Below are 27895 nucleotides of genomic sequence, written 5' to 3'. Positions count from 1 at the left end.
TATATAAAGGGGTTATGCCCTTTCTCTGCTCCCTTGACATCTTTACCATGAGAGAGCCCAGAACAGTGGGAGGGCTAGAATATGCCCCTCCCCAAATATACACATTCAGCCTGGCCACTTCTGACATACTTAGGACTATAAAGGGTTTCCATGGAGGAGAAAAGTCGACCATTTTACTCCACGGAAATCCTGACTGCACAAGGAGAGTCGTTTCCAACCTCATTAGGCTCTGGATCTCTTAGGGTCCTTCAGCTTCTTACCTCTTTAGCCCAAGAGGCTGTCCAGGGTATCTGATCCTGGTTGTTTGGTCCTTAACTCTTGACCCCATGGAATGCATATCCCCTCCCCAGGAGGCCCCCTGCCCCTCTTCCCTTCCCCCAAACCAGACGTATATACCCACCCTAGGCTCCTGTTCTCCATACTCAGGCACACGTGTTTCCAGTAATCCAAAGCATTGGAGTCTTCCAAGATAAATTCAAGACTGGTTGAAGCAGAGAGGTGGAAACCGGGGCCCAGTAACTAAGCATGTATGGAGTCAGAAAAAGCCTAAGCGGCACTACATCATCTGCAATGAACTGGGTTTATTGTTAGAGTTGGAGGTGGCTCCGTTACAGCAGCTGGGAACTATAGCAGGGAAGTGTGGGGAGGAGCAGAGCACAGCAGCGCGGGGAGGGTGGAGCTAAGAACACAAGGTGGACTCATTTTGGTTTCCCAGTCGCTTGGCAGAGAAGGTAAGCCCACATGACTACCAGCTTCTGGGTTTCTCAGTCTGGCAGTAGTCTGGCAGGACTGCTCACTGGCTTGCTTGGGGTGAGGTCCTCTCCTGGGGTGGTATTTTCAGCCCGTTTTCATTTCACTCTGTAGGAGTTAAGCTATGGCTCAGCTTCTTCTCCCTTTTTCCTTCCTCCCTCTCATTTTCCCTAAGTCCTCTGGCCTGGCCTCCACCTCCCAGATCCTCTGTCCAAGAGCAGGTTTGGAGAGGCAGCCAGTGTTCCCATTTCAGCTGCAGGATGGCATAGTGGAATGTTGGGGGAGTCACACATTGCTGGGGTGTCAAATGTTGGGATGTCAGGCAGTGGCTTATTTTTAACCCATTACACACCAGGCCACAGCAGATGACCACATGCACAGAAGCCAAGCAGGGGATGAGAAGGGATCAGGATAATTGAAACGGGGTGAGTAAAAACTTCAAAGAGTCAGGGAGTTTGAAAGAATTCTGGCATTGGGGCTTGGGCTCTCCTTGCCCTTTTGTGCTGTCTGGACACAGCCCTGGGATGTGAATGGTATAAAGCAGGGGCTGGGGGATAAGCTCCTTTCTCCTCTCACCAGTCTGTTGGTCTAAAGAGCTTCAAGTTTTAAATTGAGACATTCAGATACTGAGGGAAGCAACAGAACAGTGTAGCAGTGGGATACCCCCAGGCCCCTGCTAGAATTCAGACCCTGGTGGGTGAGGAGATGGGGGATGGGAAATGGAGAAAAGGATGCAGCTCTGGGCACCTCACTGACAGTATCCTGCCCCCAGGTCACATAAATTACTATTGGAAATCCTTCCCGGGATGCCAAATAAATAGATTGAGATAAAGAGGTCCCTGGAGTTGGGGATATAATCTCCCTCTACGAGGGAGGAGGTTGCTCTCTGAGACCCATCCTCAGTCCCCATTCAATACCAGCATTTGACAGTGCTAGGAGAGGGTTCTCAGGCATCAGATGCTATCTTATTCTAATTTTTCCCCTCCCCCATCCTCTCCCTGTTAACTTTGGTTTGAGACCCCTCTCAGGAATGGATGACGGGGAGGGACAACCCCTCCCACTTAGCCCAGCCCAAGTCCCCACAACAAGACATCTCCCTCCCCTCCCCCTAGCTCCCATGTCCCTCAACCCCAGAGGACTCAGCAGTAGCTATTCTCTAAAGGAGCTGGGGGAGTGGATCCTTGGGGAAGGGAGGGCGGCTCTTTCAGAACTCAATCTTGCAGGCAGGGAAGGACTCATCCTGCATGACCACGGTGCTGCTGCTAGCCAGGACCAGGACGTTCAGTTGCTGCTGCTGCTCGTGAGTTTGTTGGTACCACTCACGAGTCACCTCCGTGTCATGAGTAGGGATCAGAGTCACCTAGGAGGGAGATAAGACATGCCTGATGTGAGAACATGAAGGGAAGGTAGGTGAGGGGGAAGGGGCGTCCGATTGTCTCAGAAGCAGCCCTGCTGCCCTTAGAAAAGGCCCATCCTTTAATAAATAGGGACTGTGTTCCACTATTGCCTCTTGAGTGAGCTTTGACCAACTACTTCCTTGGTGTCCTTTGCTACTCACCTGAAGATTCTCCCCCCACTGGGCCTTGCCCTCCAGCAGGGCATCCAGCACAGCCCGGCTTGGCTCTCCATTGGCAGGGTCATTCCCACTGACCACATAGTAGGATGCACGCACTCGACGGAAGAAGTCAAGGTCAGCAGTCTTGCCACTGCAATGATTCGGGATGTAGGCGAGATCCACATATACAGGGGCACCAGAGCCGCCCTTGGAACTCAAGGCCACTGTAGAGACAAGCCAGGATTCATTGTAGAGGAAAAGTGGAACCCTTTTGGCAACCTTCCCCTCTTTCCCACTCCTGGAGTCTGACCAGCCACACCCAGCCCTAACCCACACTCTCTGCCACGTTTCATGATATACGTACTCGGTCCTGCCTTGAGTCCATTGACTAGGCCTTTGGACATGGGGCTGTGTCCATCCTTTTCCTCTGCTGGGGTGACCTGGCTTGTAGTGCTGCGTGGTCGGGGTGGGGCCCGGGATGCTCGATCTGCAGGCCCTTTACCAGGGGTGGGTGAGCGTTTTCCCCGAAGATCCAGACGCCGTGCAGGGGACGCTGGCTTGGCCTTGCCTGGGGCCCTGCGCCCTACTCGCCCCTGAACCTTCTCCTTCTCCCGTAGCCTATCTACTCTCCCAGACTCTGAGCTGAGCCCCTCGGGGTCAGCCATGCACACATCAGGGCGGGGAGGGGATGGGCGGGGGTCTGGCTGTGGGAGAGGGGGTGGGTCGTGGCCAGGCCTGGGGTGGTGAGTACCACTGACACCCCCAGCTTTGTCCACAGGCAGGAAGTCCCCGTCTTCATCTGAGTCGAGGGCTGCCTCAGCTGTGATGGATGGGCACTCCTCAGTTTCTGGCGGGACATCAGAATCTGACTGTGAGGAGCCTGAGTCACTGGCTGATGTGGGGGGTGTCTCATCAGTCACAGGGCATGGGCCCCCCGTGGTCCCTGGCCCTCCTGCCCGACGCCGCCCCCCTCTTCCTACTAGTCGAGCTTCCTCAGTTGAGAGGTCGCTATCATCTGTGGATGGGGGCAGAGGTGGGTTCAGGAAGGATGGGGAGAGCTCCCCACGATGGGGCCGGGGCTCAGTGGCACATCCCTGGGGCCCAGCTTCGACCTCGGGAGAGGCACTGCTGGATGGACCCCCGGAGCCCCCTGTAGGACACAGTGGCTGCTCAGGGGAGAGCAGTGTGTCAGGCCGGGAGCTCCTCTCAGCTCCTTCAGGCCAGGCTCCACGTTCCCAGGCAGGACAAGCCGCAGCCTCTTCGTTTTCAGCCTTGGCTGGGGCAGGGCCTGGGGGGTTAGGGCTGCTTTCAGTTGGGCCATTGGCTGCACAGTCCTCAGAGGGACCCTGGAAGGGGCTTGGCTTCTCCATGGCTGCCCCTGAGCACTCCAGGTGGCACGGCAGGGTGCCATCACCCATGTCTCCAGGCAGGCTTGGAGCCGGAGCTAGGGCCAAGTCCAGTGAAGCTGGGGGTGCTGGGCTCAGAGGAGTGAGGTCCCAGAGGCTGTGGGCAGCTGGTTCCGTTCCTGGGTCCAGCTCTCCAGACTCCTGTTCTGCAGCCTCAAGGCCTGGAGAGAAGCGCTCAGCCACACTCGAAATCACAGGTGTGGTAGCTTCAGAGGAGGAGCCATCAGACAGGGCTGGTGAAGCAGGTCGTGGCAGATTGGAGAGGAGAGGGGCCCCAGGAGAGCTGGGTGATGGGAGCTGGGGCAGCGAGGAATCCAGGCTGGGGGCCTTGGTCACTTCCAGGTATTCATCATGCCGGGTTCTGGTGGGGGGTCCTGGAGCCAGAGCCAGAGCTCGGTCCCCAGAGAAGGCAAGGGAGCCACAGGGTGCTGAGCGGGGTTCAGCTGGAGAGGGTAGCTGTGGGGGAGCTGGCTGCAATGAGGAGAAGCCAAAGGCTGAAGCAGGGAAGTCCAGACTGGGTCGGGCAGGCCCCAGGTGTGAGTCCAAGGGAGGGCTAATTCGTGCCTCAGTTTCTGGCCATAATGTGGGGGGCCCCATAGAAACGGGGTGAGGAGGACTTGGGGATTGGGCCTCTTTTTCTGACCGTTCCCGAGCCCCCTTCTCCAGTTCTGAGTCACTAGTGCTGTCATCCCAATGACTCCGGCCTGATTCCTTGGGGGATGGGGACCTCCTATCTGGGCTGCAGCTCAGGATGTTACCATTAAGAGGGGGGCTTGGGCCTTTGCTCAGGATAGGAGCACGGGGGGGAACTGCAGGTGGGGTGAGGCTGGGCTCCACACTTGGCCCTGGCTCTGGCCTTGGGGGTACAGTGGGTCCTGCCAGGGCTGCATAGCTGAAGGTTGGAGTGTCAGATTGGAGGCTCTTGGGTGAGACAGGAGATGAAAGCTCCTTCTCTGCAGATGTGTTTCGGCCGGCAGCCTCCTCCTTGGTTGAGAGGCGTGGGGGCCAATCCCCAGCTGCTCCAAGTGGAGGCTCTCTAGTGGGGCATGCAGGGCCAAGCCCAGTAAGCATCATCTGCTCATAGATGTCTGCATACTGAAAGCTTCTCTCATCAGGATAGGGTGTGGGCTCTCTCTGCTCCGGCTCAGTCTGCTCAGGCTCCATGGTGGCATGGCTTTTGCTGGCCTCTGGTACCTTTGAGCTGTGTGAGCTTTTGTCAGGAGCCTCAGCCCTACCTTCTTCTTCCCTTTCCCCTTCAGCCTTGCGGTAGTCCTTCCCCAGCGGGGAGTATGGCCCACCTTCCAACTCAGCTGCCCCCTCCTGCACTGCAGCCACCACACTGTCATACTCAGCTGTGCCCCAAGAGAAGGGTGCAGGAGTGTGGGGCTCTGGGGCAGGGGTGGGGGGACCTGGAGCTGGGGAAAGGGGTGGAGGGGGGAGGGGTCTGTCCTTGGGCACCCAGGGTGGGATGTCAGCCAGCCATGAGGGGGTAGTGGGTTCATTTTTCATGGGTGGCATGAGCTTAGGGTCTGGGATAGGACTCTCTTGTCCTGGGGCTGAAGGAACCCTTTGTCCAACCATCTCAGGTGGGGAAGCCGGAGGGGAGATGATCTCAAAGGGAGAGCGGGTCAGTTTGTCCTCTTCCTCTGGTGGCAACCCAACTGGGGATTCAGCAAGCCAGCGCTCCACCTCCAGCCCCTTCTGTGGGGAGGATTCCTGGAAATCCTTGAAGTCTGAGGCCCAGGGGCTCCGGGTTGTGTGTTCCCGCGGGGGCACTTCTTGCTCATCGTCTGGGCCCTCATCTAGGAAAGTACTTTCCCGTTCCTCAGTGTAGCGTGGGCGGGCCCCCTGACCATCCAGCTCGTGAGGGAACCAGACTTTCCGCTCACAGCTTAGCTCCCTCCAGTATGTGTCCTGTTCCAAGGCCACATCCTCTCTGCCTCTCCAATACCTATTGTCCTGCTCAGGAGATGTGTCCTCCCATGCCGGGGCAAGCTCTTTCTGTTCTCCAACCGGCTCTTCTCTGGTAGGAGATGTTTCTCGCCACTCCTGGACCACATCCTGCCCCCTCCAGTACTTCTCTTCCTGCTTTCTGGCCTTGCCCTCCTGCACTAGGCTCTCTTCCAGGCCCAGAGCTTTGGTCTTCTCCAGAAGAGCTTCTAACTTCTCTTCCATGGCCTTGACCTTTTCTGGGGATTTTTCCTCTAGCATCTTTGGTTTCCTGGTTTTATCCTCCTGCAGTAGGCTCTCCTGCTCCTGAGTTTGGTCCTTCTCTTCCAGAGCCTTAATGTTTTGTTCCAGGGCTTCATCCTTCTGTCCCAAAGCCCAGTACTTTTGTTCTAAGGCCTGATCCTTCTTTTCTGAGATTTTATCCTTTTGTTCCTGGGCCTGGTGTTTCTGTTCAGGGGCTTTGTCTGTCTGTTCTAGGTCTCTGCCCTTCATTTCAGTGACCGTGTCCTCTGGAGCCTTATGTTCAACACGTCTGACTTTTTGATCTAAGGCTTTGTCTATCTCTTCTGGGATCTTATCCTTCTTTTCCAGGACCCGGTCCTTTTGTTCTAAGTCTTTATCTTTTGGTTCCAGAGCCTTGTCCTTCTGTTCCAGGGCTGTGTCCTTTTGTTCTAAGGCTTTGTCTTTCTCTTCTGGGATCTTATCCTTCTGTTCCAGGGCCTTGTCTTTTTCTTCTAAGTCTTTGTCTTTTGGTTCCAGGGCCTTGTCCTTCTGTTCCAGGGCTGTGTCCTTTTGTTCTAAGTCTCTGCCTTTTTGTTCTAAAGCCTTATCCTGCTGTTTCACAGCCTCATTCTTTATATCCAGAGCCTCATCTTTCTGATAGATGGCTGTGTCCTTCGGCTCTACCACCTCCTTGTGCTCCAGAGTTTTGTCTTTCTGCTGTAAAACTTCATCCTTTGGCTCAGGTTCCTTTTTCTTCTGTTCTGAGGTTCTGTCCTTCAACCCTGGAACTTTATCTTCCCACTCTATGGCAATGTCCTCCAAGGCAGGGCTTGGCAAAGACTCAGGACTCTTGGAGAAGGAGCTCTCAGGTGTCAGAATGTGTTCACCAGGGCTTGTGATCGCCCCAGGTAAGTACTTCCCATTTCCTGAAGGTGTAGAGTGAGAGAATGAGCTGGCAGGTGATTTCCTGTCAAGGCTCTCATCTGTGATGTTTGTCTGTGCAGAGTATCGAGTCGTCCCGTCTGTGGGAGGTGACACTGTGGCTGCATGGGGCTCTGGAACAGACATGGGAGCTGCGTGGTGAGAGGTATCCTCGGCCTGCATCAGATGCCCCGTTTCTTCCTTCCCAAGGTTTAGTTCCCCAAACTGAAGGGTGCCAAGGCTTTCTGGAGAGAGTTGCTTAGAAGAGACATCCAGGGAGGTCTCCTTGCTGGGACTCTCTTCTGACAGAGAAAGTGACTGGGTGTCTTCTGGAGATACCTCTGGCCAACGGTCTGTGTGTAGGTACTGCTCTGTCAGGCCACAGGGAGACTTGGGGGTGGGCTCTTGGTTGGCAGTGTCTGGGGAGGCCACGCTGAGGACAGAGAGGGATTCTGCATCGTCAGGAGAGAGGCTTCTGTCAGGATATCTGAGCACCTCATCTTTCTGAGGTTTGACAGGTTCTTGGGGTAATGTCCTCAAACCTCCGGGAAGGGCTTCTGCTCCCAGAATGGGGCCTGTGGGCTCTCCTGCCTCCATAGTCTCAAAGACTATTGCTTTATCCTGCTCTGGCAGCAGTTGAATGGTACAGCCTGTAAGTCTCTCATCAATGCTGACAGGTGCTTCCTGGGCCTGGGGGCTCCTGGGAGGAGGAAGCTTCTCTTCCTTCTCTAGTGTGCCCTCTTCAGGCCCTGGCTTGACTGTCTCCTCCACAGCATCTTCCTTGCCCACACCTGGTGTGCGCTTAGTGTCTCCCCAGGAGTCTGCTTCCTGAAAGTCTTGGGGCTCAGACTTTTCTTCCACTGGGGACTGATGAAAGGGTGTGTGGGTGGCACTGGGTGGGCCAGATGGTGGAGGAGAAGCCATCTTCACTGTGCTGTCATCTGGGCTAAGGCACCGCTCCTCCGCTTCTCCAAGGGCTGGTTCCCCTGGATGTAGGGCATGCCCAGGGGCACTAAACACTGGAGTTCCATATTGACTGCAAAGTTTCTCAGACATCCCTACATGTGCTGTCTCCTCCTCTTCCTCTTCCACAGCTCTTTCTCCAGACAAGCCTTTCCCTATGATCTCTCCTCTCTTCTCTGACTCCCCAGTCACAGAGAAGTCCTCACAGGGTGGTGATTTGAAGCCCTTGTCTTCTTCCAGTGAGGAGGTGGGTGAGATGGTACCAGCTGATGGCACATAGTCCAAGCCCTGCGTAGCTTCAGTACGGGAGGAAGGGATGCTTGTGACTGTGTCAAGCAGCAGGGAGCTCTTGCCTGTCTCCTCTGTCTGGGGAGCTGTAAGTGAGGCCACAGATTGGTCCTCAGCCACTGATGTGGCAAAGGAAGAAAGTTTGTCACACTCAGTTATTGAAGTGGCTGAGGACACATGTTCCTCTTCAGCCAAAGGGGCAGCCACTATGTTAGTGGGGTAGGTGAGTTCAGTCTCTGGCGCTCCATAGACTTTGCCAGAGGTAGCAGGAACAGCACTATCGGCAGGTTGGCTGGCTTCGAATGGGCCAGCACCTTCAGGCCCGGGGAGGTCATACGTACTTGTGTGAAATCTGGGTGGAGCTGGGCGCTCCTCCGGCTCATCATGAATCTCCTCATCTGAGATGGTCTGCTCAGTCTCTGAGTAGCCAGGGATTGTCTCATCCTGGATGTAAGAGACATGCTCAGTGGCTCCTGCAGGTGTGGTCAGGCTGCTTAGGAATGACGAGGTCTCCTTCTCAGGGGCCTTGCCCTGGAGTCCCAATTCCCGACCCCCAAAAGCCTCCCTGCTCCTTGGAGTTACCTTCAAGGCTTCCTGCATATGTTTTTGGTAAAAACCCTCAGCTTTTGTCGCATCCTCTTCCTCCTCATCTGAAGGGTGTACCTCCTCCATTTCTTCTAACTCAGCCTTTTCTATCACATCCTCCTTTACTTCAGGTTCACTTTCCTCTCTGGCTTCTGTTCTGTCTGGGAGCCTCTCTGATTCCCTCTGTTTCTTTTCCTCCCAGGTATCTTTCTCTTCCTCTGTTTCAGCCCCAGAGTCTAGGCCTCTGTCCTTGCTGCCTTGTTCCTCAGGGACCTCTGGGACAACCTCTTTCTCCTTCATCACATGTTCTTCTTGTCCCAGCCCTGGAACACAGGGTGGTGTTGCCTGGATAGCTGTACTTGGGGGTCCCTCCTCTGCAGTGTCTAGAGGGAATGGCTTATCTCCTAGTCCCATGTCCCTTTGTTCAGCCAGCAAAGCCCTCTCCTCACGCTTCATCTCCTCAAAGTCCTGTGTGAGGTCCTCTGGTGAGGACAGGACCAGCTCCCTGTGCCCACTGATGGTTGGGAGTGGTACAGCCCCCTTCTGGGCTGGGGGTGTCCGGGGCTCGGAAGACAGCTCCTTCTCCCCACGGACAGCACGGCTCCTGTCTACTTTGACTCTTCCAGGGGCCTTGGCTTTGTAGAGGGTCTTACGTACCTCAGGAGTAAAGGGCTTTAGGTCTGGCTTGGAAATCTTCTTGACCTCAGGTTTGGTATCTTTCCTCTTCTCCTCCTTCTTGGCATCCTTCTTCTCCTCCTTCCTTCCTTCATCCTTCTTGAGTTCTTTCCTCTCTTTTTTGATCTCTTTTTTCTCCTTGTCTTTTTTTTCTTCCAGCTTTGATATCTTTTCTTTAAGGTGCTTTTTCCCTACCTTGTCTTTGATCAGCTTTCGCTTCTCTGCCTTCAGTGCCTCACTTGACTCTGTCCTCACCCTCTCAGGCTTGGCAGGCTTCTCTGGGGGCTTCTCAGATGACTCTTTTGCCTTCTTCTCTGTTTTGGCTAACTCCTTGGCCAGCTCTGAGCGGGCCTCCTTGGCTCCCTCTTCCACCACCTCCTCCCGTTTGGCCAACTTGCTCACGGCTGTCTTGGTAGTGGCTTTGAGGCTCTCCTTGCTATCAGCCCGCTGTTTGATTTTGCTGGGCTTGAGGTTGGTAGGCACAGCCCCAGAAGCCAGGTCCTTCTGTGTGGCCACAGGGTAACGCAGGAAGTCCAGATGCCGAAGCTTTTCCAGGCCCTCCAAGATCTTGTTTTGGGGAGCATTTCCTGGAAAAAGCACACGCACAATCTTCTCAGTGGGGTTGGCTGGTAGCCAGACCACCAGAGCAGTGATAGAGGTAAGGTAGGGCACGGAGATCTCAGCCTCCTTCCCATTGGCCAGCACAATGCCTGTCTTGGCTTTACTATTTCCTGCCCACTTTTGCATGAGGAACTGCATCTCCTTGCTGTCCTTGACAGGGTTGAGGACATACATATCCAGCCGGCCCACACCCATTTTGTGGAAGAGGGTCAGTGGCTCAATGGTGTTGCTGACCACACGATACAGAGGCTCAGCCTGGATGCCCAGGCGGTTTAAGTGCTGCAGAGTGAGGCAGGCCTCCTCAATGCTGCGCTTGGCTTTCCGGGAGGCATCAGGAAGCCGCAGCTTTTCAGGCACGTTGAAAAAGACAACTCCAAGCTCAGGGGAGATAAGGTTCTTCACCCAGTCGCTGTAGCTGCTAGAGCCCTGGGACTGCTCCTCCTCTAGCTCTGCCACTTTGCGCTGCAGTAGTCCATTGATGCCTGGCAGGTTGTCTGCCCCAATGTGTGTGAGTAGCACCGAGTCAATGCGGTCCAGATGCCGCACCAGCTTCCAAAAGCAGGACTTGCGATCAGAGCCACCATCCACCAGGATGTTGAAACCATTGACAGCAAAGAGGGCAGAGTCCCCACGACCACCTGGGAAGATGTAGCAACAAGGCTTGGAGAGCTTGAGAAAGCCCCCTGAGGTGGGGGGCTCTAGCAGGTCAAATGGGGATGGCACGTCCACAGTCTCAGAGACATACTCGGAGAACTCAGCCACGCCATCCATGGTGGGCAGCGTGGGCTCAGGGTTTAGCCGGAGGTGCAGGGTCTCTTGGGAACTGGATAATCCCAGGTGGCTCCAATCACCTTCCCCTAAGCACGACACGGTGAGGAAGGCCTGGATCCCAGGGTCTCTATTGCTGAGCAATTGGGAGATCTAGAAGGATAGGAGATAGAAACCTGATCAGGTCACTAGAGTTGTTTTGGTCTGACTCAGATTCAGTACCCTAACCTTCACCTCTCTCCAAGGTGAACTCTTACCTTTCTGCCAGGAACCCCCATGGTCAAGCAACATGAGACTTTCCCTTAGATCCCTCCCACAGCTCTAGTGCTGCCCTTTCTCCCGGACACTCTGGCATGGAACTTACCTCGGGGTTGTGAAGGACCTGGGCAAAGTTTTCATACGAGTAGGTGCCACTCTGTAGGACGAGGTCTCCCCCGGGCTCCAAACTTTGCCCACTCAAGATTAGTAGTTTATGAGCTGATGAGCTGCTAAGAAGACGGTGAACCTGGAATAGAAGAAGGGGAGTGGTCACAGATCTAGGAAATCCAGGGGAAGGCAATGAATGGCTCCTCAGTACCTCAAGAACATGCTCCCAACTGGTGTCCGTCACAACACCTCCAGAGTCGGCTGAGGACAATAAGTCAGCGTAGATGGCAGAGAGAGGAATTCTTGGCCTAATAGTGGTAGCACTGGCAAGGGTGGGTATAGCACTTGCACGAGGCCTGCTTGGCAAGGCACAGGCCCTGGCCTTACCTCAGAGCTGATGCTGTCTGCACTGGGATTTACCAGGATGATGGTCTCTAGGATCTCACTCTGATGGCAAAGGGTCCTCTGGCCTGAGGGAGAGATGTAGGAATTTATATTGAGAATAGGTATAGAAATTGTGGTGCAGGAGAGGAAAGAATATGCTATCAGGAAATGGGGCTTAGAGGAAAGAGAAACTTGGGTATCCTTAGGCTCTGTCACCTTGGATACTGCTGAGTAAGGTCTAGGAACTGGCTCCTCCAGCCCTTCCCTTAGAGGGCTTCCACCTCCCCTCTCCCACATTGGCTGTCCTCTCCTTCCCTTCATCTACCACACCCTCTGCTGCCTGTGCCCCCACCCCTCTGCCTGGAACTATGGTCTCAGACTGTCCTGTTGACAAGAAGCTTTTGTCCTTCTCGAGCACTAAGCTCCTGGTGCTGCCTGGGGATGGGGGGCTCAGCTGGAGAAGAGGGCCCCTGGGATGATGATCCTCACTTCCCTTTCTCCTTCCTGGCTTGCCTCTGCCCTGGGGTTTCCTGCCAGCAGAGTGTCTAGAAATAAGGAAATAGGAGCTTCTGTATGGTATCTATAGACTCCCTACCCTTCTTGCCATCTAAGTCCAGAATTCCTGTTCCAGAAGACCCAGAGAAGCCTGTGCTATGTAAACTTTTGGGGTTTTATGATTCAAAGAATGAACATAGGACTATAACTTCCTGTTCTGTCCTCTGGTTCCTCAGAGGCCAAGCCTGCACTAATACACATGCATACAATCATATTGTTCCCACTCAAAAGTTTTCACAGCACCCTCTTCTACCTCATCGTCATGTCCCAAGTTTCAGAGAGGCCAGATTCACTACCCCACAACCTATTCCTTGTGAACAGTTTCTTCTCTCATCTTTGCCCCTTTCCTAGGGGCCTCTGCCACGGACGTGGGGAGTGAAAGGTTCTTGAACAAGAAACATATTAATAAGGAAGGAGCGATTCAGGGTGTTCCCCAGGCCATGGAGTAGATAAGGCATCCCCAAATCCCCTATTTCCCTTCTCCAGCCTCACATGAAACACCAAGCAATTCAGCAAAGAAAGAAAGTGGCAAATCAGACAGAAGATGCTGAAGAAAAATGCTGCCATCCCCTGCACCTGCCCTTCCTCTCCCAACCTCCTGTGCAATTGCAGTACATGGTGGCATTAACCTAACAGAGCATCCAACAGATGGCAGTGGGCTGTCTGAAGGATACTAGTGGGAGGGTTCATAATTTGTCCCTTAGACCCTCTTCTGTGACCCAGCTGTCTCTTCTTTCTGGGGCTTGGACAAGAGAAGCCTGGGGCCAGGGCCTTTGTTAAGAGGAAGAGCCATGGTGCCAGGATCAGGCAGATCTGGCAGCACAGGGCTGCAGATGCAGCTGTGGGGGAAATGAACGATGGATGGTGTCAGAAGACCAAACCCCATACAGGGTGGGTTGGGCCAAAGGGGAATTCAAGGGTTCCCTTCTATACACTTGAGAATTGAGGGAACATTTGAGATAAATTCAGAGGACAAGAGTCACCTCAGATGTAGGCAAGGGCAGGGCTTGGGGCAAGTGAGGGATATCAAGGTTCGGGAAGCTGCCAGCCTTAAGTAGTTCAGATTTAGAAGGGCAAGAGCTCCCTCCACACAAATAAGGTCACAGATTTGAGGTAGGAGGGTCAGAAAGACAAATATCTATAGCACACACTGATTTGCTTTCTATCTACCACTCCCCACCCCCAACCATTTCTCACAGTTCCCATTTATCACCACAAAACTTCTATGATCCCAATTCCTGTCTTGACATAAGGTCCTATTCCTCACCCTATCCCTGGGAGTGGTACTGACTTGAAATTACATGGTTTATATCCTTCCTGTGCCTCTCTTTTTCAGGCCTGGGAGAAAGCCGTTTCTTCTGCTCCCCTGGCTCTCTCACTGAAGGGGACTGACTCGTTTTTTCGTTTTTCTTTGGAGAGGACGATCTTGTGAGGCAGGGGCACACAGTGCTAGGCCAGTGCTGGAGTGGGAGGTGGGCAGCGGTGCGGAGGCTGAGCAGGCAGGAGGGCAGGTGTCTCCGCAGTGAGGCAGAAGGGGAGGGGGGCCGTTTGGGCAGCTGCAGTTTGCCGCAGTGTGTGAGTGTGCGCGCTGAGCTCTGGCTCCAGCTCCGCCCCCACCCCCCACCCCAGCATGACAAGTCATTTTCTTGGCTGCTTCTGCATGGGGGGTGGGGATTGGGGGGATGCAGAGAGAGAGAAGAAACTGGCTCCTCTGTTCAAGAGCCCCCATCTTGGGAAGAGAAGCAGAGATGGGGTGGGGGTAGGGCTGAGACTGGGAACCTGTGAGGTTGACACGACGGGAAATGCAGGGCAGCCACTGGGGAGGGAGTTCTCCATCTCCAGAGTGGCCTCAGCGGGGCCAGAAAGCGGGGGTTTAGAGTCCCAGTCTAAAGCTAGCCACCGGGAATAGGGTAGGGGGAGCCCAGTGCAAACCGGTTGATCTGTGAGGAGGCGCGCGCCACGTTTTAGTGACCCTTTCCTCCCTTCTTTTCCGTAGTGTCCCCCACCTTCCCTTACTTGGCAAAAACTCACTGCCCTGCTCACCCCCAGCACAGGAGGAGCTGAGCAATCCAGCAGCTGACACCCAGGGGCCCTCCCATTAGGCACATTCCCATAACATCCCCCTTTCTCTCAGATTCTTCTGCCTCTGACCAGAAACATAGCCCCCAAATTCCTCCAGCACCCTGGGCTGCCAGGCAGAGCCAGTGGCACCATCCTCTGCTGCTGTCCCAGGCTGATGTCTCCCACCCCCGCCCAGCTGGAGAGGTGGACTGTCACAGCCCCTGGTGGCCTCTGGTTCTGGGTCCAGGCTGGGCCCACAGCCAGTCATGTTCATCTTCTCTCTCCATTTCTCCAGCCTGCCTTCTGCCACTGGGCTAGTTCCAGATGCATCAGATTAGGTACCAACCAGCACCCTTTCCATGACCCCCATCCCACCTCCCCATCACAGTGTATCCCCAGATGCCAAGCCCTTTGGTTCGGTTCTTACCCTGGGGTGTAGGAGGAAGCCTCTCATGGAGGCGGCAGCTCCGGCCTCAGCCGGCAGCTTCAGGGAAGAGTCTGCAGCACTTGGGGTGGGAGTGGGGGGGGGGGTGCTTGATGAGGAGGGCGGTGCCAGGGCGGGGAAGAGGGGCTGGTCCGTGACGAGGCACTGGAGACTTAACTGTTTCTTTGCCTTCACGACATCCGTGCTCCAGTGCTTTTGCTTGGCTCTGTGGGGCTGAGGGATTGTTTAGCAGCTCAAAGAGCTTCTACAATGTCCTATGGCCCACAGGACCTTTCTCTCCAAACCCTGCTTGGTTAGGAAATACTCTTTTAGCATCAGCCAAAAGACCAAAGCCCCATGCTAGGGCACAGAGCGAGGCTACAGGAGGCATGAGCTGCGTGGGCTCTCCCCCTTCTCTTAGAAACCATCTGCTGCCTCTCTTCCTCAGATGGACCCAGGGAGTGACCTTCAGTCCCTGGAGGAGCAGGAGACAAAGGCTATGGGCCCAAAAGCATGAGGTAGGAGTGGGGAACTGCTTAAGAGAAAGGTTGGGGATGGGGAGATGTGCTGCCTTCTTCTGAACCTCAGCCCTACAGAAACCAAGGAGGGCAGAAATAAGTCTTATTTTAGGGTTAGAGGGTAGTTTGAAATTCTGGAGTGGACACATGGTCGCTAGCCTGCTGGGGTGGGGCACAGGGACCCTGAGAGCTACAAGAAGTTCTGTGGGAATGCAGCATAACACAGTAACCACACAGGCACTGATTCTTGGGATTCTTGAGTCATTGGATATGAAGAGACAAGTCCCTGAAGGGACAGGGAGCTTTCTGCCTTAGAGTGAAGGAGTTAACAAGCACCAAAATGGATCACCAGGGCCTCTGGACCAATCAAGGTTGTAGGCCAATTATTAAATGTAACAGAAGTACTCTTTATATTAAAAAAAAACAAACAAAACCCTATAATGACTTTGCAGGGTAGTTGGGTTCCTGCTCTCTCCTTGTCTCTTTGCCATCTCTGTATTATATTATTTTGATCCTTCTAATGTTGATCCTGTTTCCCTTAGTCTCTACCTCCGATTCAGATTTAGTAAAGTGCTCTAGGACTCAAAGGAAGGATCTGGAGAGCGACGGCACTTCCTTCCAACCTGAGGATGCCATGCTCTTACATAGTCCTTCCCTGCCCTCTTCCCATCCACCCTCCCCAGTCCTGGCCAGCTCCAAAGGCCTTCCTCACAATCACAGCCGCACACTCACACCCCAACACTAGCCCCACCCTTGCCCCAGGCTGCCAAGAGCTACTTTTGAAGGTCAGAGAAGCCAAAATAGTCTGTGCTCTCAGCATCCCCCTTAATTGCAGCCACAGGAGAGGAGGAGCTGAGTCATAGTACTCTTGGGGGTTGAGGGGACAAAAGAGGAGCAATCCTTGCTCAGATCCGGGGATGCAAATCTGCAACAATGGCAACAACCCCATTTGGGCGGCCATCTGCAGAGATACACAGGGAACAGGCTGAGTTCCGAGCATCACAAAAGGGAAATATCCCTCTTCTGCAACTTCATCGTTCTTATTTCCTCCCACCTCAAGCCTTCTATCTCCTCTCTGCTTTCTAGGGCTTTCTTGAGTGTGTTAGGAGGGAAACTTGAGTAGACATTTAGTTTACGAACAAAATAACATTTCCCAGACCAATAGACAGCCCACCCATATTCTCAGCTGCCACCCCCAAGGGCCACACCCTGGGCATGGTGCCAACTCACAGGGGAGTTTTCCTTCAGCCTTCACCCTCTGAACAGCTACCCACCACAACCAACTCTCCACCTGCTGTATTCCTAGGCTCTGCTGCAATGAAATGGTGAGATGCCAAAGAAGAAAGAGAGGCTTGAGCTGAGATACAAAGTAAGATACGAAAGCCCGGATTTGAGGCCTGATCCACCATTTTACTAATCATGCTGCTAAACAAGCGACTTAACCTCTCTGAAAGCCTGCTTCATAAACTATGAAATGAGTATAATATTAGTACCATCCTCCAATAATGTTGTGAGGTTTGAATTGTATAAAAGATGAAAAAAAAAATGCTGCTTCATTCCTAGACTTCCAAATCTGCAATGTACAAATGCCACTGGAAGTCTTTCTCCCTTTTGTGGAAGATTTCTGAGAGGTCATCTAGGTGATCAAGGAAATCATAAATCAGGATCTCAGACCAGATCAACTCTGGAGAATTCTTAGCTCCCGGGTAAACCTAGAACTAAAGATGCCAGCAGTATGAGACTTGAAATCCTATTCATGTCCTTGCTTTCCCATTTCAGAGAGCAATGCAGACCCCGGTTCTAGGGGTTAATGAGCTGCTGTATTAATTCAGGATAACTTTTGTATTGGTAGAAGTAATAGAGCTATCACTTCCTAAGTCCATCAGTGGAAATGGAGAGTCAGACCAAGGCCTCCAGACTGGTCCCTCAGCCTGTATTTTTTTTTTAATTTATTTCTTGAGACGGAGTCTAGCTCGTCGCCCAGGCTGGAGTGCAATGTCACGATCTCGGCTCACTGCAACCTCTGTCTCCTGGGTTCAAGCAATTCTCCTGCCTCAGCCTCCCGAGTAGCTGGGATTACAGGTGTGTGCTACCACCCTTGGCTAATTTTTGTATTTTTAGTAGAAAGAGCGTTTCACCATGTTGTCCAGGCTGGTCTCAAACTCCTAACCTCAAGTGATCCACCCACCTCGGCCTCCCAAAGTGCTGGGATACAGGCATAAGCCACCATGCCTGGCCCTGTGTTTTTTAGTCTTAGAATATTAGTTATGAATTATGAACCCCCTTCTATTTCCTATAGGTATCCAATAGTAAAAGAATCAGAGAGTTATTGAAACTCTGATTAATTGTCCTAATTGTTTCTGAATTTGTATTAGAATGCTCGGAAGATCCAGATTTTTTGTAGGGGTTAGAAAGTCACCACTGGAGAGACTACCTGGTGCAAAAATCACCTTTGAAAACTTTTACCAGACTTGACCACTAGAAGGAGCTGGGCCACTGACTCTTTATCAGAGGGTCCCTTCTCTTCTGTGTGTGGGTATGTCATTGTGGAGGGTGCAGTGCCTAGGAATAATTGCACTCTCCTTGTCACTGTAGGGTACATTTTTGTCTGCTTTCTCAGCATTTTGGCCCAGGGCTTGAGGATAGGTGATAGGAATGGTGGCCCAGCCCGTGGGGTAGTCAAGCCATAACGCACTAGCATATCCCCTTGATCTCATCCCAGCTGCCTGGTCCCCTTTGCGTCCTTACTAACAGAAGGCTGAAGGGAGGGGCAGTGTCTGCAGCTGCTCTGGGCTGACTGTTGTTTGTGGGGACAGCTGAAAGAGGAGCCAGCAGGGGTGGGGCTGTGGCTGTCTTGAGCTGTGTGGGTTTTTCCAGGAAATTCTCTACTATTCTCCTGTGACATAGACAGACCATGATAAAAATGTCCAAACCTAAAAATATTCAGTATGCCAAAGTAAGCTCTGATCTAGAGTACATGGCCCTAAGCCCCTGGAGGACACCACAGCCAAACTCTCTGATGGAAAGGGCCTAGTAGGTGTTTATATATCAGTGCTTGTTTCTAAGAAGTGCCTGAGAATAACTATGTATTTCCCTGTAAGTGTCTTCCCAAGTATCCCCGCATCTTAATCTGAAGAATGGCTAAGTACTTTGGTTTCAATTATTTTCATTTCTTACATTATTCCAGAAAGCAGCCTACTCTCAAGTCTCTGTAGCCAAAAGGACAAGGTTAGAGAATTCAGTGTGAATTATTAACATCAGCAGATCATCCCCAAACTTCTGTTCAGTCATTAATTTCATCCTCTGTCATCCCTGTATCTGGCCTTGCACTAAAGCTCCTAGGAGTACTAAGTGGTAAAACTGCCGATTTTCATCATCAGCGATAATGGAGGAAGCCATGACATGAGTAATTCTAAACAGAAGCATTCTCAAAAGAGTGAATAGCCTTCTTTACAGGAAGCCAGTCACATCAGGAAGATGTCAGCCTCACATATACTAATATAAAATTGCTGTATATATTCCTAGGCTAATGGAGCTTTAGTCATATTAGCCTTATTTTCTCCAACTTCCTAGCAGCATCTATAAGCATCAGTGATCAGGAAATGATCAAAGATTTGGCAGTTAGGAGCAGTGGAAAAGGAGGAGAGGTAACTAAGGAAAGGTGACTACTATACTGGGTAATTGAGAATTATCTGTATAAGATACGAATTCAGGCCGGGCGCGGTGGCTCAAGCCTGTAATTCCAGCACTTTGGGAGGCCGAGACGGGTGGATCACGAGGTCAGGAGATCGAGACCATCCTGGCTAACACGGTGAAACCCCGTCTCTACTAAGAAAAAATACAAAAAACTAGCCGGGCGAGGTGGCGGGCGCCTGTAGTCCCAGCTACTCGGGAGGCTGAGGCAGGAGAATGGCGTAAACCCGGGAGGCGGAGCTTGCAGTGAGCTGAGATCCAGCCACTGCACTCCAGCCTGGGCGACAGAGCAAGACTCCGTCTCAAAAAAAAAAAAAAAAAAAAAAAAAAAGATATGAATTCAATCATTCAGTTGCAGTGACTGTTGACCTGGATGGATTTTATATTCCATTAAGCTGCATGGATTGGTGTGTCAACATTTTCCAATAACATAACAAGATACCTAGCTCTTTTTTTTTTTTTTTTTTTCTGATGTGGAGTTTTTCTCTTGTTGCCTAGGCTGGAGTGCAATGGCATGATCTTGGCTCACTGCAACCTCCGCCTCCCAGATTCAAGCAATTCTCCTGCCTCAGCCTTCCGAGTAGCTGGGATTACAGGCATGTACCACCACGCTCAGCTAATTTTGTATTTTTTAGTAGAGACGGGGTTTCTCTATTGGTCAGGCTGGCCTCGAACTCCCGACCTCAGGTGATCCCCCCCCCCCGCCTTGGCCTCCCAAAGCATTGGGATTACAGGCGTGAGCCACTGCGCCCGGCCTTAGCTCTTTTATAATAGCATGTAGAGCTTTCCGTAGTCACCTCACAGATATCTGTCATGGAATGGTAGTTCCTAAAATCTTATTTTCTCAAATCTCTAACCCACCCAGTCTTCCCACCCAGCAGAATGGGAAACTGCATTACGTGAGTTTTGATTTGGGCCAAATCTCAGAATACAACTTGATCTTGTAGCAGTAAGTTCAGGAGCCCCTTCCTCCACTCTGGATTTGATGGTGCTCATCATCATGTAAGTACCAGGATTCCGCTGTGCCCTGGAGATCTGTTGGCTAAGCCAAAGCAGGAACCAGAAACCCTGAAACCTGTACAGCCTAAAGCAAAATGCTAAGCAAGGGTCTAGGAAGATGAATGGGGGATTCTGGGGTGTCTGTAAAGGGAAGCAGGGAGACTGGGGTATGCAGAAAGGGGAACACAAATGAAGAGAGTGAATTTTTGCATGAGAGATGATTGATCACTAAGAGGAATCCCTCGTTTCTTTAGTGCGTGTCAACAGCTATCCACAAACAATCCTCTTCTCAGGGAGAAGTTATGTCCTCCAGGCTCCTTCCACTATCAAACCATGTCTGCAAAGTATATTTGGTATGTGGGGACAGCTATGGAATTCCGTGACTTTCCTCCTCTATAAAGTTCCTCCCTTCTCCTCCACCCAAACATCCCGCAAGGCAACTTCTCCCAGGGAGACTGGACCACTGCTCTTCTGTGACCAGCTCTTACCCAAACGACTGAAATAAAACATTAGTCCTAACCTTTGACCTCTGAGGAGAAGTGAGCTAGATGCCGGGTAATGAAGAGTCTCAATTGTTGGTTCAAGTCAAAGGATGACAGGTCAATGTTCCAGGAGAGAATCCCTGTGGGAGAAAAACAAAGAGGGTTCTGGATAAGGCTGCGGGTTGTGGGGTGGTGAGACTGCACGAACACTTTCAAGTTCATAGAATAGGTAAGGAGACGGAGGGTATATGGACAGTTGCCATGATCAGCCTCAGTGATGTCTCAAAGAAAGGTGGCTAGTAGTGGTATCTTTCTCCCAGTTTACGCCTTTTCTAGGCTTTGCCTGAGCCAGAGGGAGAAGGACAGAGTTTAGACTAAACTCAGTCATTAATGAGTTTACAGGTAGGAATTTTCTTGTAAGGTTCCCCAGTTGTGGTGGAAGTGACACCTAAGGGCCTATTCCCAGATACTGAGGGCTACCTTCCCCACATTTACAGCTAAGTAGGATTCTAGGTTCGCCTTCTATGCTCCCTTCCTGGTCTCCAGCCCTCCACAGCTTGCTTCCACCCGCAGGTGGCTCCGCAGCACTGCACCACAGCCACAGGCACAGCACTGGGGAGGGAGGTGAGGACTTAGGAGCTGGTAGCCACGAAGGTCACTTCGTTGTTGGCTGCTGGCATTCAGAGATTTGAGATTTGTACGGGGCGTTCAGAAAGCTCCCCGTGCTGGCTCAGGGACCATAAAGAAGATACAGCAAGATAGGGACGTGGATTCTCCAGGGGATGGTGAGGCCTTTCAGGACACCTGGTCCAAAACACTGCGGAGGAAGGTGTGACCAGAGGGGCCCCAGGGGCTGCACAGAGCTTCGCTGCCTCAGGGAGACTGCGGAACGCCACGGAGTGTGCGGGAAGGATGGGCAAGCGAGATGTTAGTAGAGAGAGAGGATACGGACACATGGCATGGAAGATGCAGGTGACAAGGGCGCAGATCTTAGGAAGTGCACACTAGGGATGAAGATGCAGACGTATGCATTGGGAGTTGAATGCAGAAGGCGGAGAAGCACAGGGTGGAGATGCCTGAAGCACAGCCAGAACAGTGGCTCACCTTGTTCAAGGTGGGCCCGCACGGCCCTCAGCTGACTCTCTGTACCGATATCGCCGATCACAATTAGCAAAGAGTGCTTCTGCAGGTCCCAGCGTGCAGTCGCCACCGCGGCTCCGGCCTCGAACAGCGGCTCCGCGGGGTTCTGAGCCAGCGGTGCTCCGGGACTTCGGAGCCCCAGCCCCGGAGTCGTCTCCATGGCAACGCCGTGAGGCCGCGCAGGCCCGGCCTCGGTCTCCATGGAAACGCCGGAGGAGTGTTAGGCCGGCAGCGTCCGCTGCAGGGAGAGTGCGCGCTGTTCTTAAAGGCTGGCGGCAGGTGCCGTTCATTGGCTGCTGCCTGTCAGGGGGCGGGGCACAGGCGCCGCAGGGGCGGGCCAGGGCCGGAGATGGAAGCTCCTGCTCTGCGGTCTCGCCAGGCCGGAGGGTGGTGGCCGCCTCCTCCCTCCCACCACGCCCTCCCCAGTACCCCCGGGAGCTTCCACTTAGACTTGAGCGGGGGTGGGGTCTCTGGGGGACCCACTGGAGGGGCGAGGCGGTTGCCTCGGCGCCGGAAGAAGCTTCTAGTTAAGATGTGTCCCTGATAAGTATTGTCTGGCAATTCCGCAGCCTCGCCCGAACTGAGGGGAGCCATCTTGTCCCTGTCTGTCTTAGAGTTTGTATCGTTGCCTCCATCTGTGTCTGTGTGTCTGTATTATCGTTGTTTGGCGTTTTTGTTTTTTGTCACTTCCTGCCTGGGTCCTGCCCGAGGTCTCAATCCTCGGCTTCCCTGTCCTTGCCCCAGGCCCTGGGAGTGCTCTGGAAGGCTGCGCAGTTTTGGAGGGGACAGAATGACCTTCCGGCCTTGAGTCCCTGGTGAGTTGTTATTCTGAAGATAGCAGTTGGCTGGCTAGTCTCCATCTCTGCTGAGTGCAGGACTCGAGTGCAATGAGCTCAGACTGCAGCAAGGGGGATTTGAGTAAAACCTAGGAAAGACCTTCCCATCTCCAAGTGATGTGACAGTGAGACGGGTCTCCCTCAGGAGACTGTTGTATTACTCCCCCCTCCCCGCTCCCGGGAGTTCTTAAAACAGAAGGGGCAATGTTTGCCCCAAAGAAGAGGTGGACAGTTCTAAGATCAAAACCAGAGAGGTTGGGAAAGGACTGAGGAGGCCTTGCACTGTTTTATGACTGACTGGAACATCTTTGTAAAAATGTGCTGTTAGTCTAGCCTCCCCCATTCCTCAGTGTACCTCTACCTCCTCCACACGCCAGTCTTCTTTTACCCAGGATAGCGAATCATTCTGTGCATGTATGTGTGGGACCGCCTATATTTCACCCTAGGGCTCCAGCAGTACTTTTTTTTTTTTTTTTTTTTTTTTGTCTCGTTTGCCTTCGCTTTGGAGGTAGTACAGGGAAGAAAGGAGCACAGTACCAGATTCAGCAAGGCTTCCTGTGAGCCACATTCTAATTGGGCAGTGTCTGCATGTTAAATACTTCACAGTGGCCGGGCTCAGTGGCCCACGCCTGTAATCCCAGCACTTTGGGAGGCCAAAGTGGGCGGTTCACTTGAGGTCAGGAGTTCAAGACCAGCCTGGCCAACATGGGGAAACCCCACCTCTATTAAAAATACAAAAATAAGCTGGGCGTGGTGTTGGACGCCTGTAATCCCAGCTACTCGGGAGGCTGAGGCAGGAGAATCACTTGAGCCCCGGAGGCGGAGGTTGCAGTAAGCCAAGATTGCACCACTGCACTCCAGCCTGGGTGACAGAGTGAGACTCTGTCTCGAAACAAAACAAAACAAAACAAAAACTTTACAGCAATCCTGGTCCCTACCAGGGAGCATGTGTTACAGGAAAACAGCCAGTCCACTCTGCAACCAATTTGGACATGGCCCTGAAAATCCTTTTTGCAGCAGAAAGGGGAAAATAAGAGTACTGGTAGAATGTCAGGTGGTGGGGATGCCTCACCCTCTAGTCTCATGACTATGACACATGAGACAGTGTTCCGCTGTACCTCTGCCCCACCCCACCCCCCACTATTTGTGGATCTGAATCTGGAAAAGAGCTTGGAGAGATGTGCAGGCCTCCTCTTCTGCAATCAGAAAAAGAGTACCATGTGGAGGCAGAGAGCCAGAATAGGTTGTGGGGAGAAAGGGACAGTTTCCATAGCAACTGTAGAGATGAGGCCTCTAACTAGCACAGGGTCTCAGTATAAAGGTCAGCAGTAGTTAACCAAAGATTCTGCTTTCATCAAGTCTGACAAAGAGAGTAGACAATAGATCTGAATGGTATAGGGAAGGATCACACACTGATTAGATGGTAGGGGCAGAAACTCAGCCTTGTGATCTCAGGCCCTGCTAAAATTGGGTTTTATTAATTATAGTGCAAATGTAGATTATGGTAGTACTAAAACTGCTTATGTGTGCTGGATGAGTATTTTGCAGGCTCATTGCCAAAGGCTGACAATGTCACTGAAAGATTGGCTATAGGTGTCTGTCAATTATCCTTCTCTTTCCTTGGTTAACAGTATTCCAGCCATTCTACTGGGTGATGATTCCAGTATGATTATGTTGTCAGAATATGTATATATATTTAGAGAGAGTCTTGCTCTGTCAGCAAGGCTGGTGTACGGTGGCATGATTGTAGCTCACTGTAACCTCAAACTCCTGCACTCAAGTGATCCTTGCACCTCAGCCTCTGGAGTAGCTAGGACTATAGATGCATGCTATCACACTGGACTAGTTTGTAAAAATTTTTTGTAGAGACAGGGTCTTTGTGTGTTGCACAGGTTGGTCCCAAACTCCTGGCCTCAAGCAATCCTCTTGCCTTGGCCTCCCAAAGGACTGGGATTACAAGTGTGAGCCACTGTGCCCAGCCCAGAATTTTTTTTTTTTAAGATGGAGTCTTGCTCTCTTGCCTAGGTTGGAGTGCAGTGGCATGATCTCAGTTCACTGCAACCTCTGCCTCCCAGGTTCAAGCGATTCTTCTGCCTCAGCTTCCTGAGTAGCTGGGACTACAGGCCTGCGCCACTACGCCCAGCTAATTTTTGTAGTTTTAGTAGAGATGGGGTTTCACCATGTTGGCCAGGCTGGTCTTGAAGTCCTGACCTCATGATCCACCCACCTCAGCCTCCCAAAGTGCTGAAATTACAGGCATGAGCCACTGCGCCTTGTCCAGAAAATATTTTTAAATGTTAAATTGCACATAGCACTGTCCAAAGTGCTCTATAAAGAAAACTGTGGCCAGGAGTGATGGCTCGCATCTGTAATCCCAGCTGTTTGGGAAACTGAGGCGGGTGGATCACTTGAGCCCAGAAGTTCAAGACCAACCTGGGGCACATAATGGAACCCCATCTTTACAAAAAATACAAAAATTAGCCAGGTGTGGTGGTGCGTGCCTGTAGTCCCAGCTACTCAGGAGGCTGAGATGGGAGGATCAATTGAGCCCAGGAGGCAGAGGCTGCAGTGGGCCGAGATCTCGCCACTGCACTCTAGCCTGGTCAACAGGGCAAGCCTCTATCTCAAACAGAAAAAAAAAAAAAAAGAGAAAACTGTGGAGCATTAGCATCTGTGTCCCAGAATTTTATAACAAAGACAGAAAATGCTCTGATACATATGCATAAGACATAGAAGGCTGATTAAAAAATTAAATACATATATGAATTATGAAGAATTTAAAAACCTATTTTGAATTTAGGAAGTGCGCTATGGCAGAAGCCTGGTAGTAAAACGATGCTATTCAAAGGCTCTTCCAAGGGTGTTACCAGTGGAGGGTCTTGACTATGAGTTGTCCAGGTTCTTGGCATATTGAACAAAGAATTGGACTAGCCGGGTGCAGTGGCTCACACCTGTAATCCCAACACTTTGGGAGGCTGAGGTGGGTGGATCACCTGAGGTCAGGAGTTTGAGACCAGCCTGGCCAACATGGTGAAACCCCACCTCTATTAAAAATACAGAAATTAGCTGGGCATGGTGGTGGGCACCTGTAATCCCAGCTACTCGGGAGGCTGAGGCGGGAGAATTGCTTGAACCCAGGAGGTGGAGGTTGCAGTGAGTGGAGATCGTGCCACTCTGCTCCAGCCTGGGTGACAGAGTGAGACTTCGTCTCAAAAAAGAAGAATTGGACAAAATGCACAAACTAACCAATGGAAGACAAAAGCGTAGATTTATTGAAGTGAAAGTACACTCTACAGAGTGGGAGTGGGCTCTAGTAAGTGGCTCAAGAGCCCCAGTTGCAAAAATCTTCTGGGGCTTAAGTACCCTTTAGAGGTTTCCTATTAATTACATCCTATGTAAGTGAAGACTTGGCCTGCCACCTATTGGAGGCTGAAGTGGTGGCTTGGCCCGTGACCAGTCAGAGGCTGAAGTGAAGTTACACCCTATGCAAATGAAGACTTGGCTCCCACCAGTCAGAGGCTGAAGTGAAGGCTCCCTGTCTCCAGACCCTATTCTCCTGCCTCAAGGGGATTATTAGGGACCTGTGATATGCATGATTGTCAGACACAGGTAATAGTGTTTGATGGCTATGGAGCTTCCTGTTTTGTTTCATTTAACTGTTGACCCCGTGGAATGACCAAGTATGATCTTTTGGGAGCTCTCCAATTCTGTAGCTTCTTCCACAGTCTTGTCAAGCAAAATTGGCAGATATAGTGGCAGACCAATACTTTTGAACTATTTGTGATGAAGCACCCTTGAATTGTCAAAGGTGTCTAAGGATCCACCACTGAAAGAGGAAGTTAGAAGAGATGCAAGAGGAAGGCAGTATTATAGGCTCTTTCCTTGGTTATGCACTGGAGTGGGCACAAGGCAAAAGATCATATAAATCTGAAATGGTTTGAAAAGTATTGGCTAAGTTAGGCCGGGCGCGGTGGCTCAAGCCTGTAATCCCAGCACTTTGGGAGGCCGAGGCGGGCGGATCACAAGGTCAGGAGATCGAGACCACGGTGAAACCCCGTCTCTACTAAAAATACAAAAAATTAGCCGGGCGCGGTTGTGGGCGCCTCTAGTCCCAGCTACTCGGGAGGCTGAGGCAGGAGAATGGCGTGAACCCGGGAGGCGGAGCTTGCAGTGAGCCGAGATCGCGCCACTGCACTCCAGCCTGGGCGACAGAGCGAGACTCCGTCTCAAAAAAAAAAAAAAAAAAAAAAAAAAAAAAGAAAAGTATTGGCTAAGTTTAAACCAGTTAGGGAATTCTCAACCCCCAGGCCTTCATAATGTATAGTGATAAATTATCCAATAGGTAAATTAAGCACACTTTTAACAAAGTGGGAAGGGCATCTCTTAAGTTTTTCTGGAAATAATTTCATATCTGGCATTTAAAATAAAGTATTAAAGTTGTCCTCATGAAAAATCAGAGCTTTACTTGCAACCAGTTGCACTCGTATTGAATTATGTGTTCATGGGAGAGAAGAACATCATAATTCTTTCTTTCTTTTTTTTTTTTTTTTTTTGAGACGGAGTCTCGCGCTGTCGCCCAGGCTGGAGTGCAGTGGCCAGATCTCAGCTCACTGCAAGCTCCGCCTCCCGGGTTTACGCCATTCTCCTGCCTCAGCCTCCCGAGTAGCTGGGACTACAGGCGCTGCCACCTCGCCCGGCTATTTTTTGTATTTCTTTTTTTTTTTTTTTTTTTTTTTTTGAGACGGAGTCTTGCTCTGTCACCCAGGCTGGAGTGCAGTGGCCGGATCTCAGCTCACTGCAAGCTCCGCCTCCCGGGTTTACGCCATTCTCCTGCCTCAGCCTCCCGAGTAGCTGGGACTACAGGCGCCCGCCACCGCGCCCGGCTAGTTTTTTTGTATTTTTAGTAGAGATGGGGTTTCACCGTGTTAGCCAGGATGGTCTCGATCTCCTGACCTCGTGATCCGCCCGCCTCGGCCTCCCAAAGTGCTGGGATTACAGGCTTGAGCCACCGCGCCCGGCCTATTTTTTGTATTTCTTAGTAGAGACGGGGTTTCACCGTGTTAGCCAGGATGGTCTCGATCTCCTGACCTCGTGATCCGCCCATCTCGGCCTCCCAAAGTGCTGGGATTACAGGCTTGAGCCACCGCGCCAGGCCTAAACATCATAATTCTTTCAATGCTTAAAGTCTCTGTAAGATTTAAGACAGCTCTGGCAATTCATAAAGAAAAGATGCTGGCCCTTCTAGCCTGATGAATGTCATTAGTTTTTCTGGGGGTCTGAGCTCATTTGGCAGAACTCCAGCCCTGCTCTTTGGATTGCATGGTTTTATCCACCAAAATATCCAAAGGGAGCTGCATACAGCTCAGATTCCCTCCCTGCACTCAGTTCTGCCTATAAAGCATTCTTACACAGAGAGAGGCGTGTTGGATTACAGAAGTGCTGTGTCAGAGGCTTATCCTTGGCTTTTGGGGGAAATACTATGATCATAATGCATACCAGCAGCCATAGGGTCACCTCAGCCTGAACAGCTGGTTTGTCTGCAAAGGCATGGAGTAAAATAACCTTTAAAAAGGCACTGAGTAAAATAATATCTAAAAAGGTTGAGATGGGGAAGAAGTCTGCATTTATTACTATGTCTGGGCCACAGAGGAGGCCCACAATAAATATTTTTCTAATTATTATTTGTTAACATTAAGTAAATGGGCAGAGCAATGGGACTGGGTTTATCTTCCA

General features: G+C 51.7%; 2 protein-coding genes and 1 long non-coding RNA gene across 5 annotated transcripts in view; 2 read left to right on the top strand and 1 right to left on the bottom strand.

Moving 5' to 3' along the window:
• Window positions 1-566: 566 nt before the first annotated feature.
• On the bottom strand, window positions 567-21563 carry MAP1A (microtubule associated protein 1A). 2 transcript variants are annotated; one of them, XM_001108014.4, is made up of 7 exons: window positions 21291-21563; window positions 20225-20326; window positions 11458-11540; window positions 11069-11209; window positions 2670-10857; window positions 2309-2529; window positions 567-2110 (listed from the first exon to the last, which is right to left on the bottom strand). In XM_001108014.4, exons 1-7 carry the CDS (start codon window positions 21526-21528, stop codon window positions 1955-1957), a joined length of 9129 nt encoding a protein of 3042 aa, XP_001108014.4. In that variant the 5' UTR covers window positions 21529-21563; the 3' UTR covers window positions 567-1954. The 2 variants fall into 2 exon arrangements, with proteins under 2 accessions (XP_001108014.4, XP_002804789.4); XM_002804743.4 differs by lacking the exons at window positions 20225-20326; window positions 21291-21563 and adding an exon at window positions 14498-14579.
• Window positions 14696-16513, top strand: LOC144329851 (uncharacterized). The gene is made up of 2 exons (XR_013395536.1): window positions 14696-15012; window positions 16319-16513. It is a non-coding gene; the product is annotated as an uncharacterized LOC144329851 (long non-coding RNA).
• A 355-nt stretch (window positions 21564-21918) lies between the features above and the next one.
• TP53BP1 (tumor protein p53 binding protein 1) overlaps window positions 21919-27895 on the top strand; it is a 108152-nt gene continuing 102175 nt past the window's right edge. For both annotated transcript variants that reach the window (XM_015142058.3, XM_015142059.3), the window contains exon 1: window positions 21919-22141. The gene's annotated coding sequence lies outside the window, so the exon portion shown is untranslated. The remainder of the gene's footprint in view (window positions 22142-27895) is intronic.

Source organism: Macaca mulatta, chromosome 7 (genome assembly GCF_049350105.2).
Source record: "Macaca mulatta isolate MMU2019108-1 chromosome 7, T2T-MMU8v2.0, whole genome shotgun sequence".
Taxonomy (NCBI): Eukaryota; Metazoa; Chordata; class Mammalia; order Primates; family Cercopithecidae; genus Macaca; species Macaca mulatta.
The sequence above is the reverse complement of the archived record's forward strand: the minus strand, read 5'-3'. Positions and strand labels throughout refer to the sequence as shown.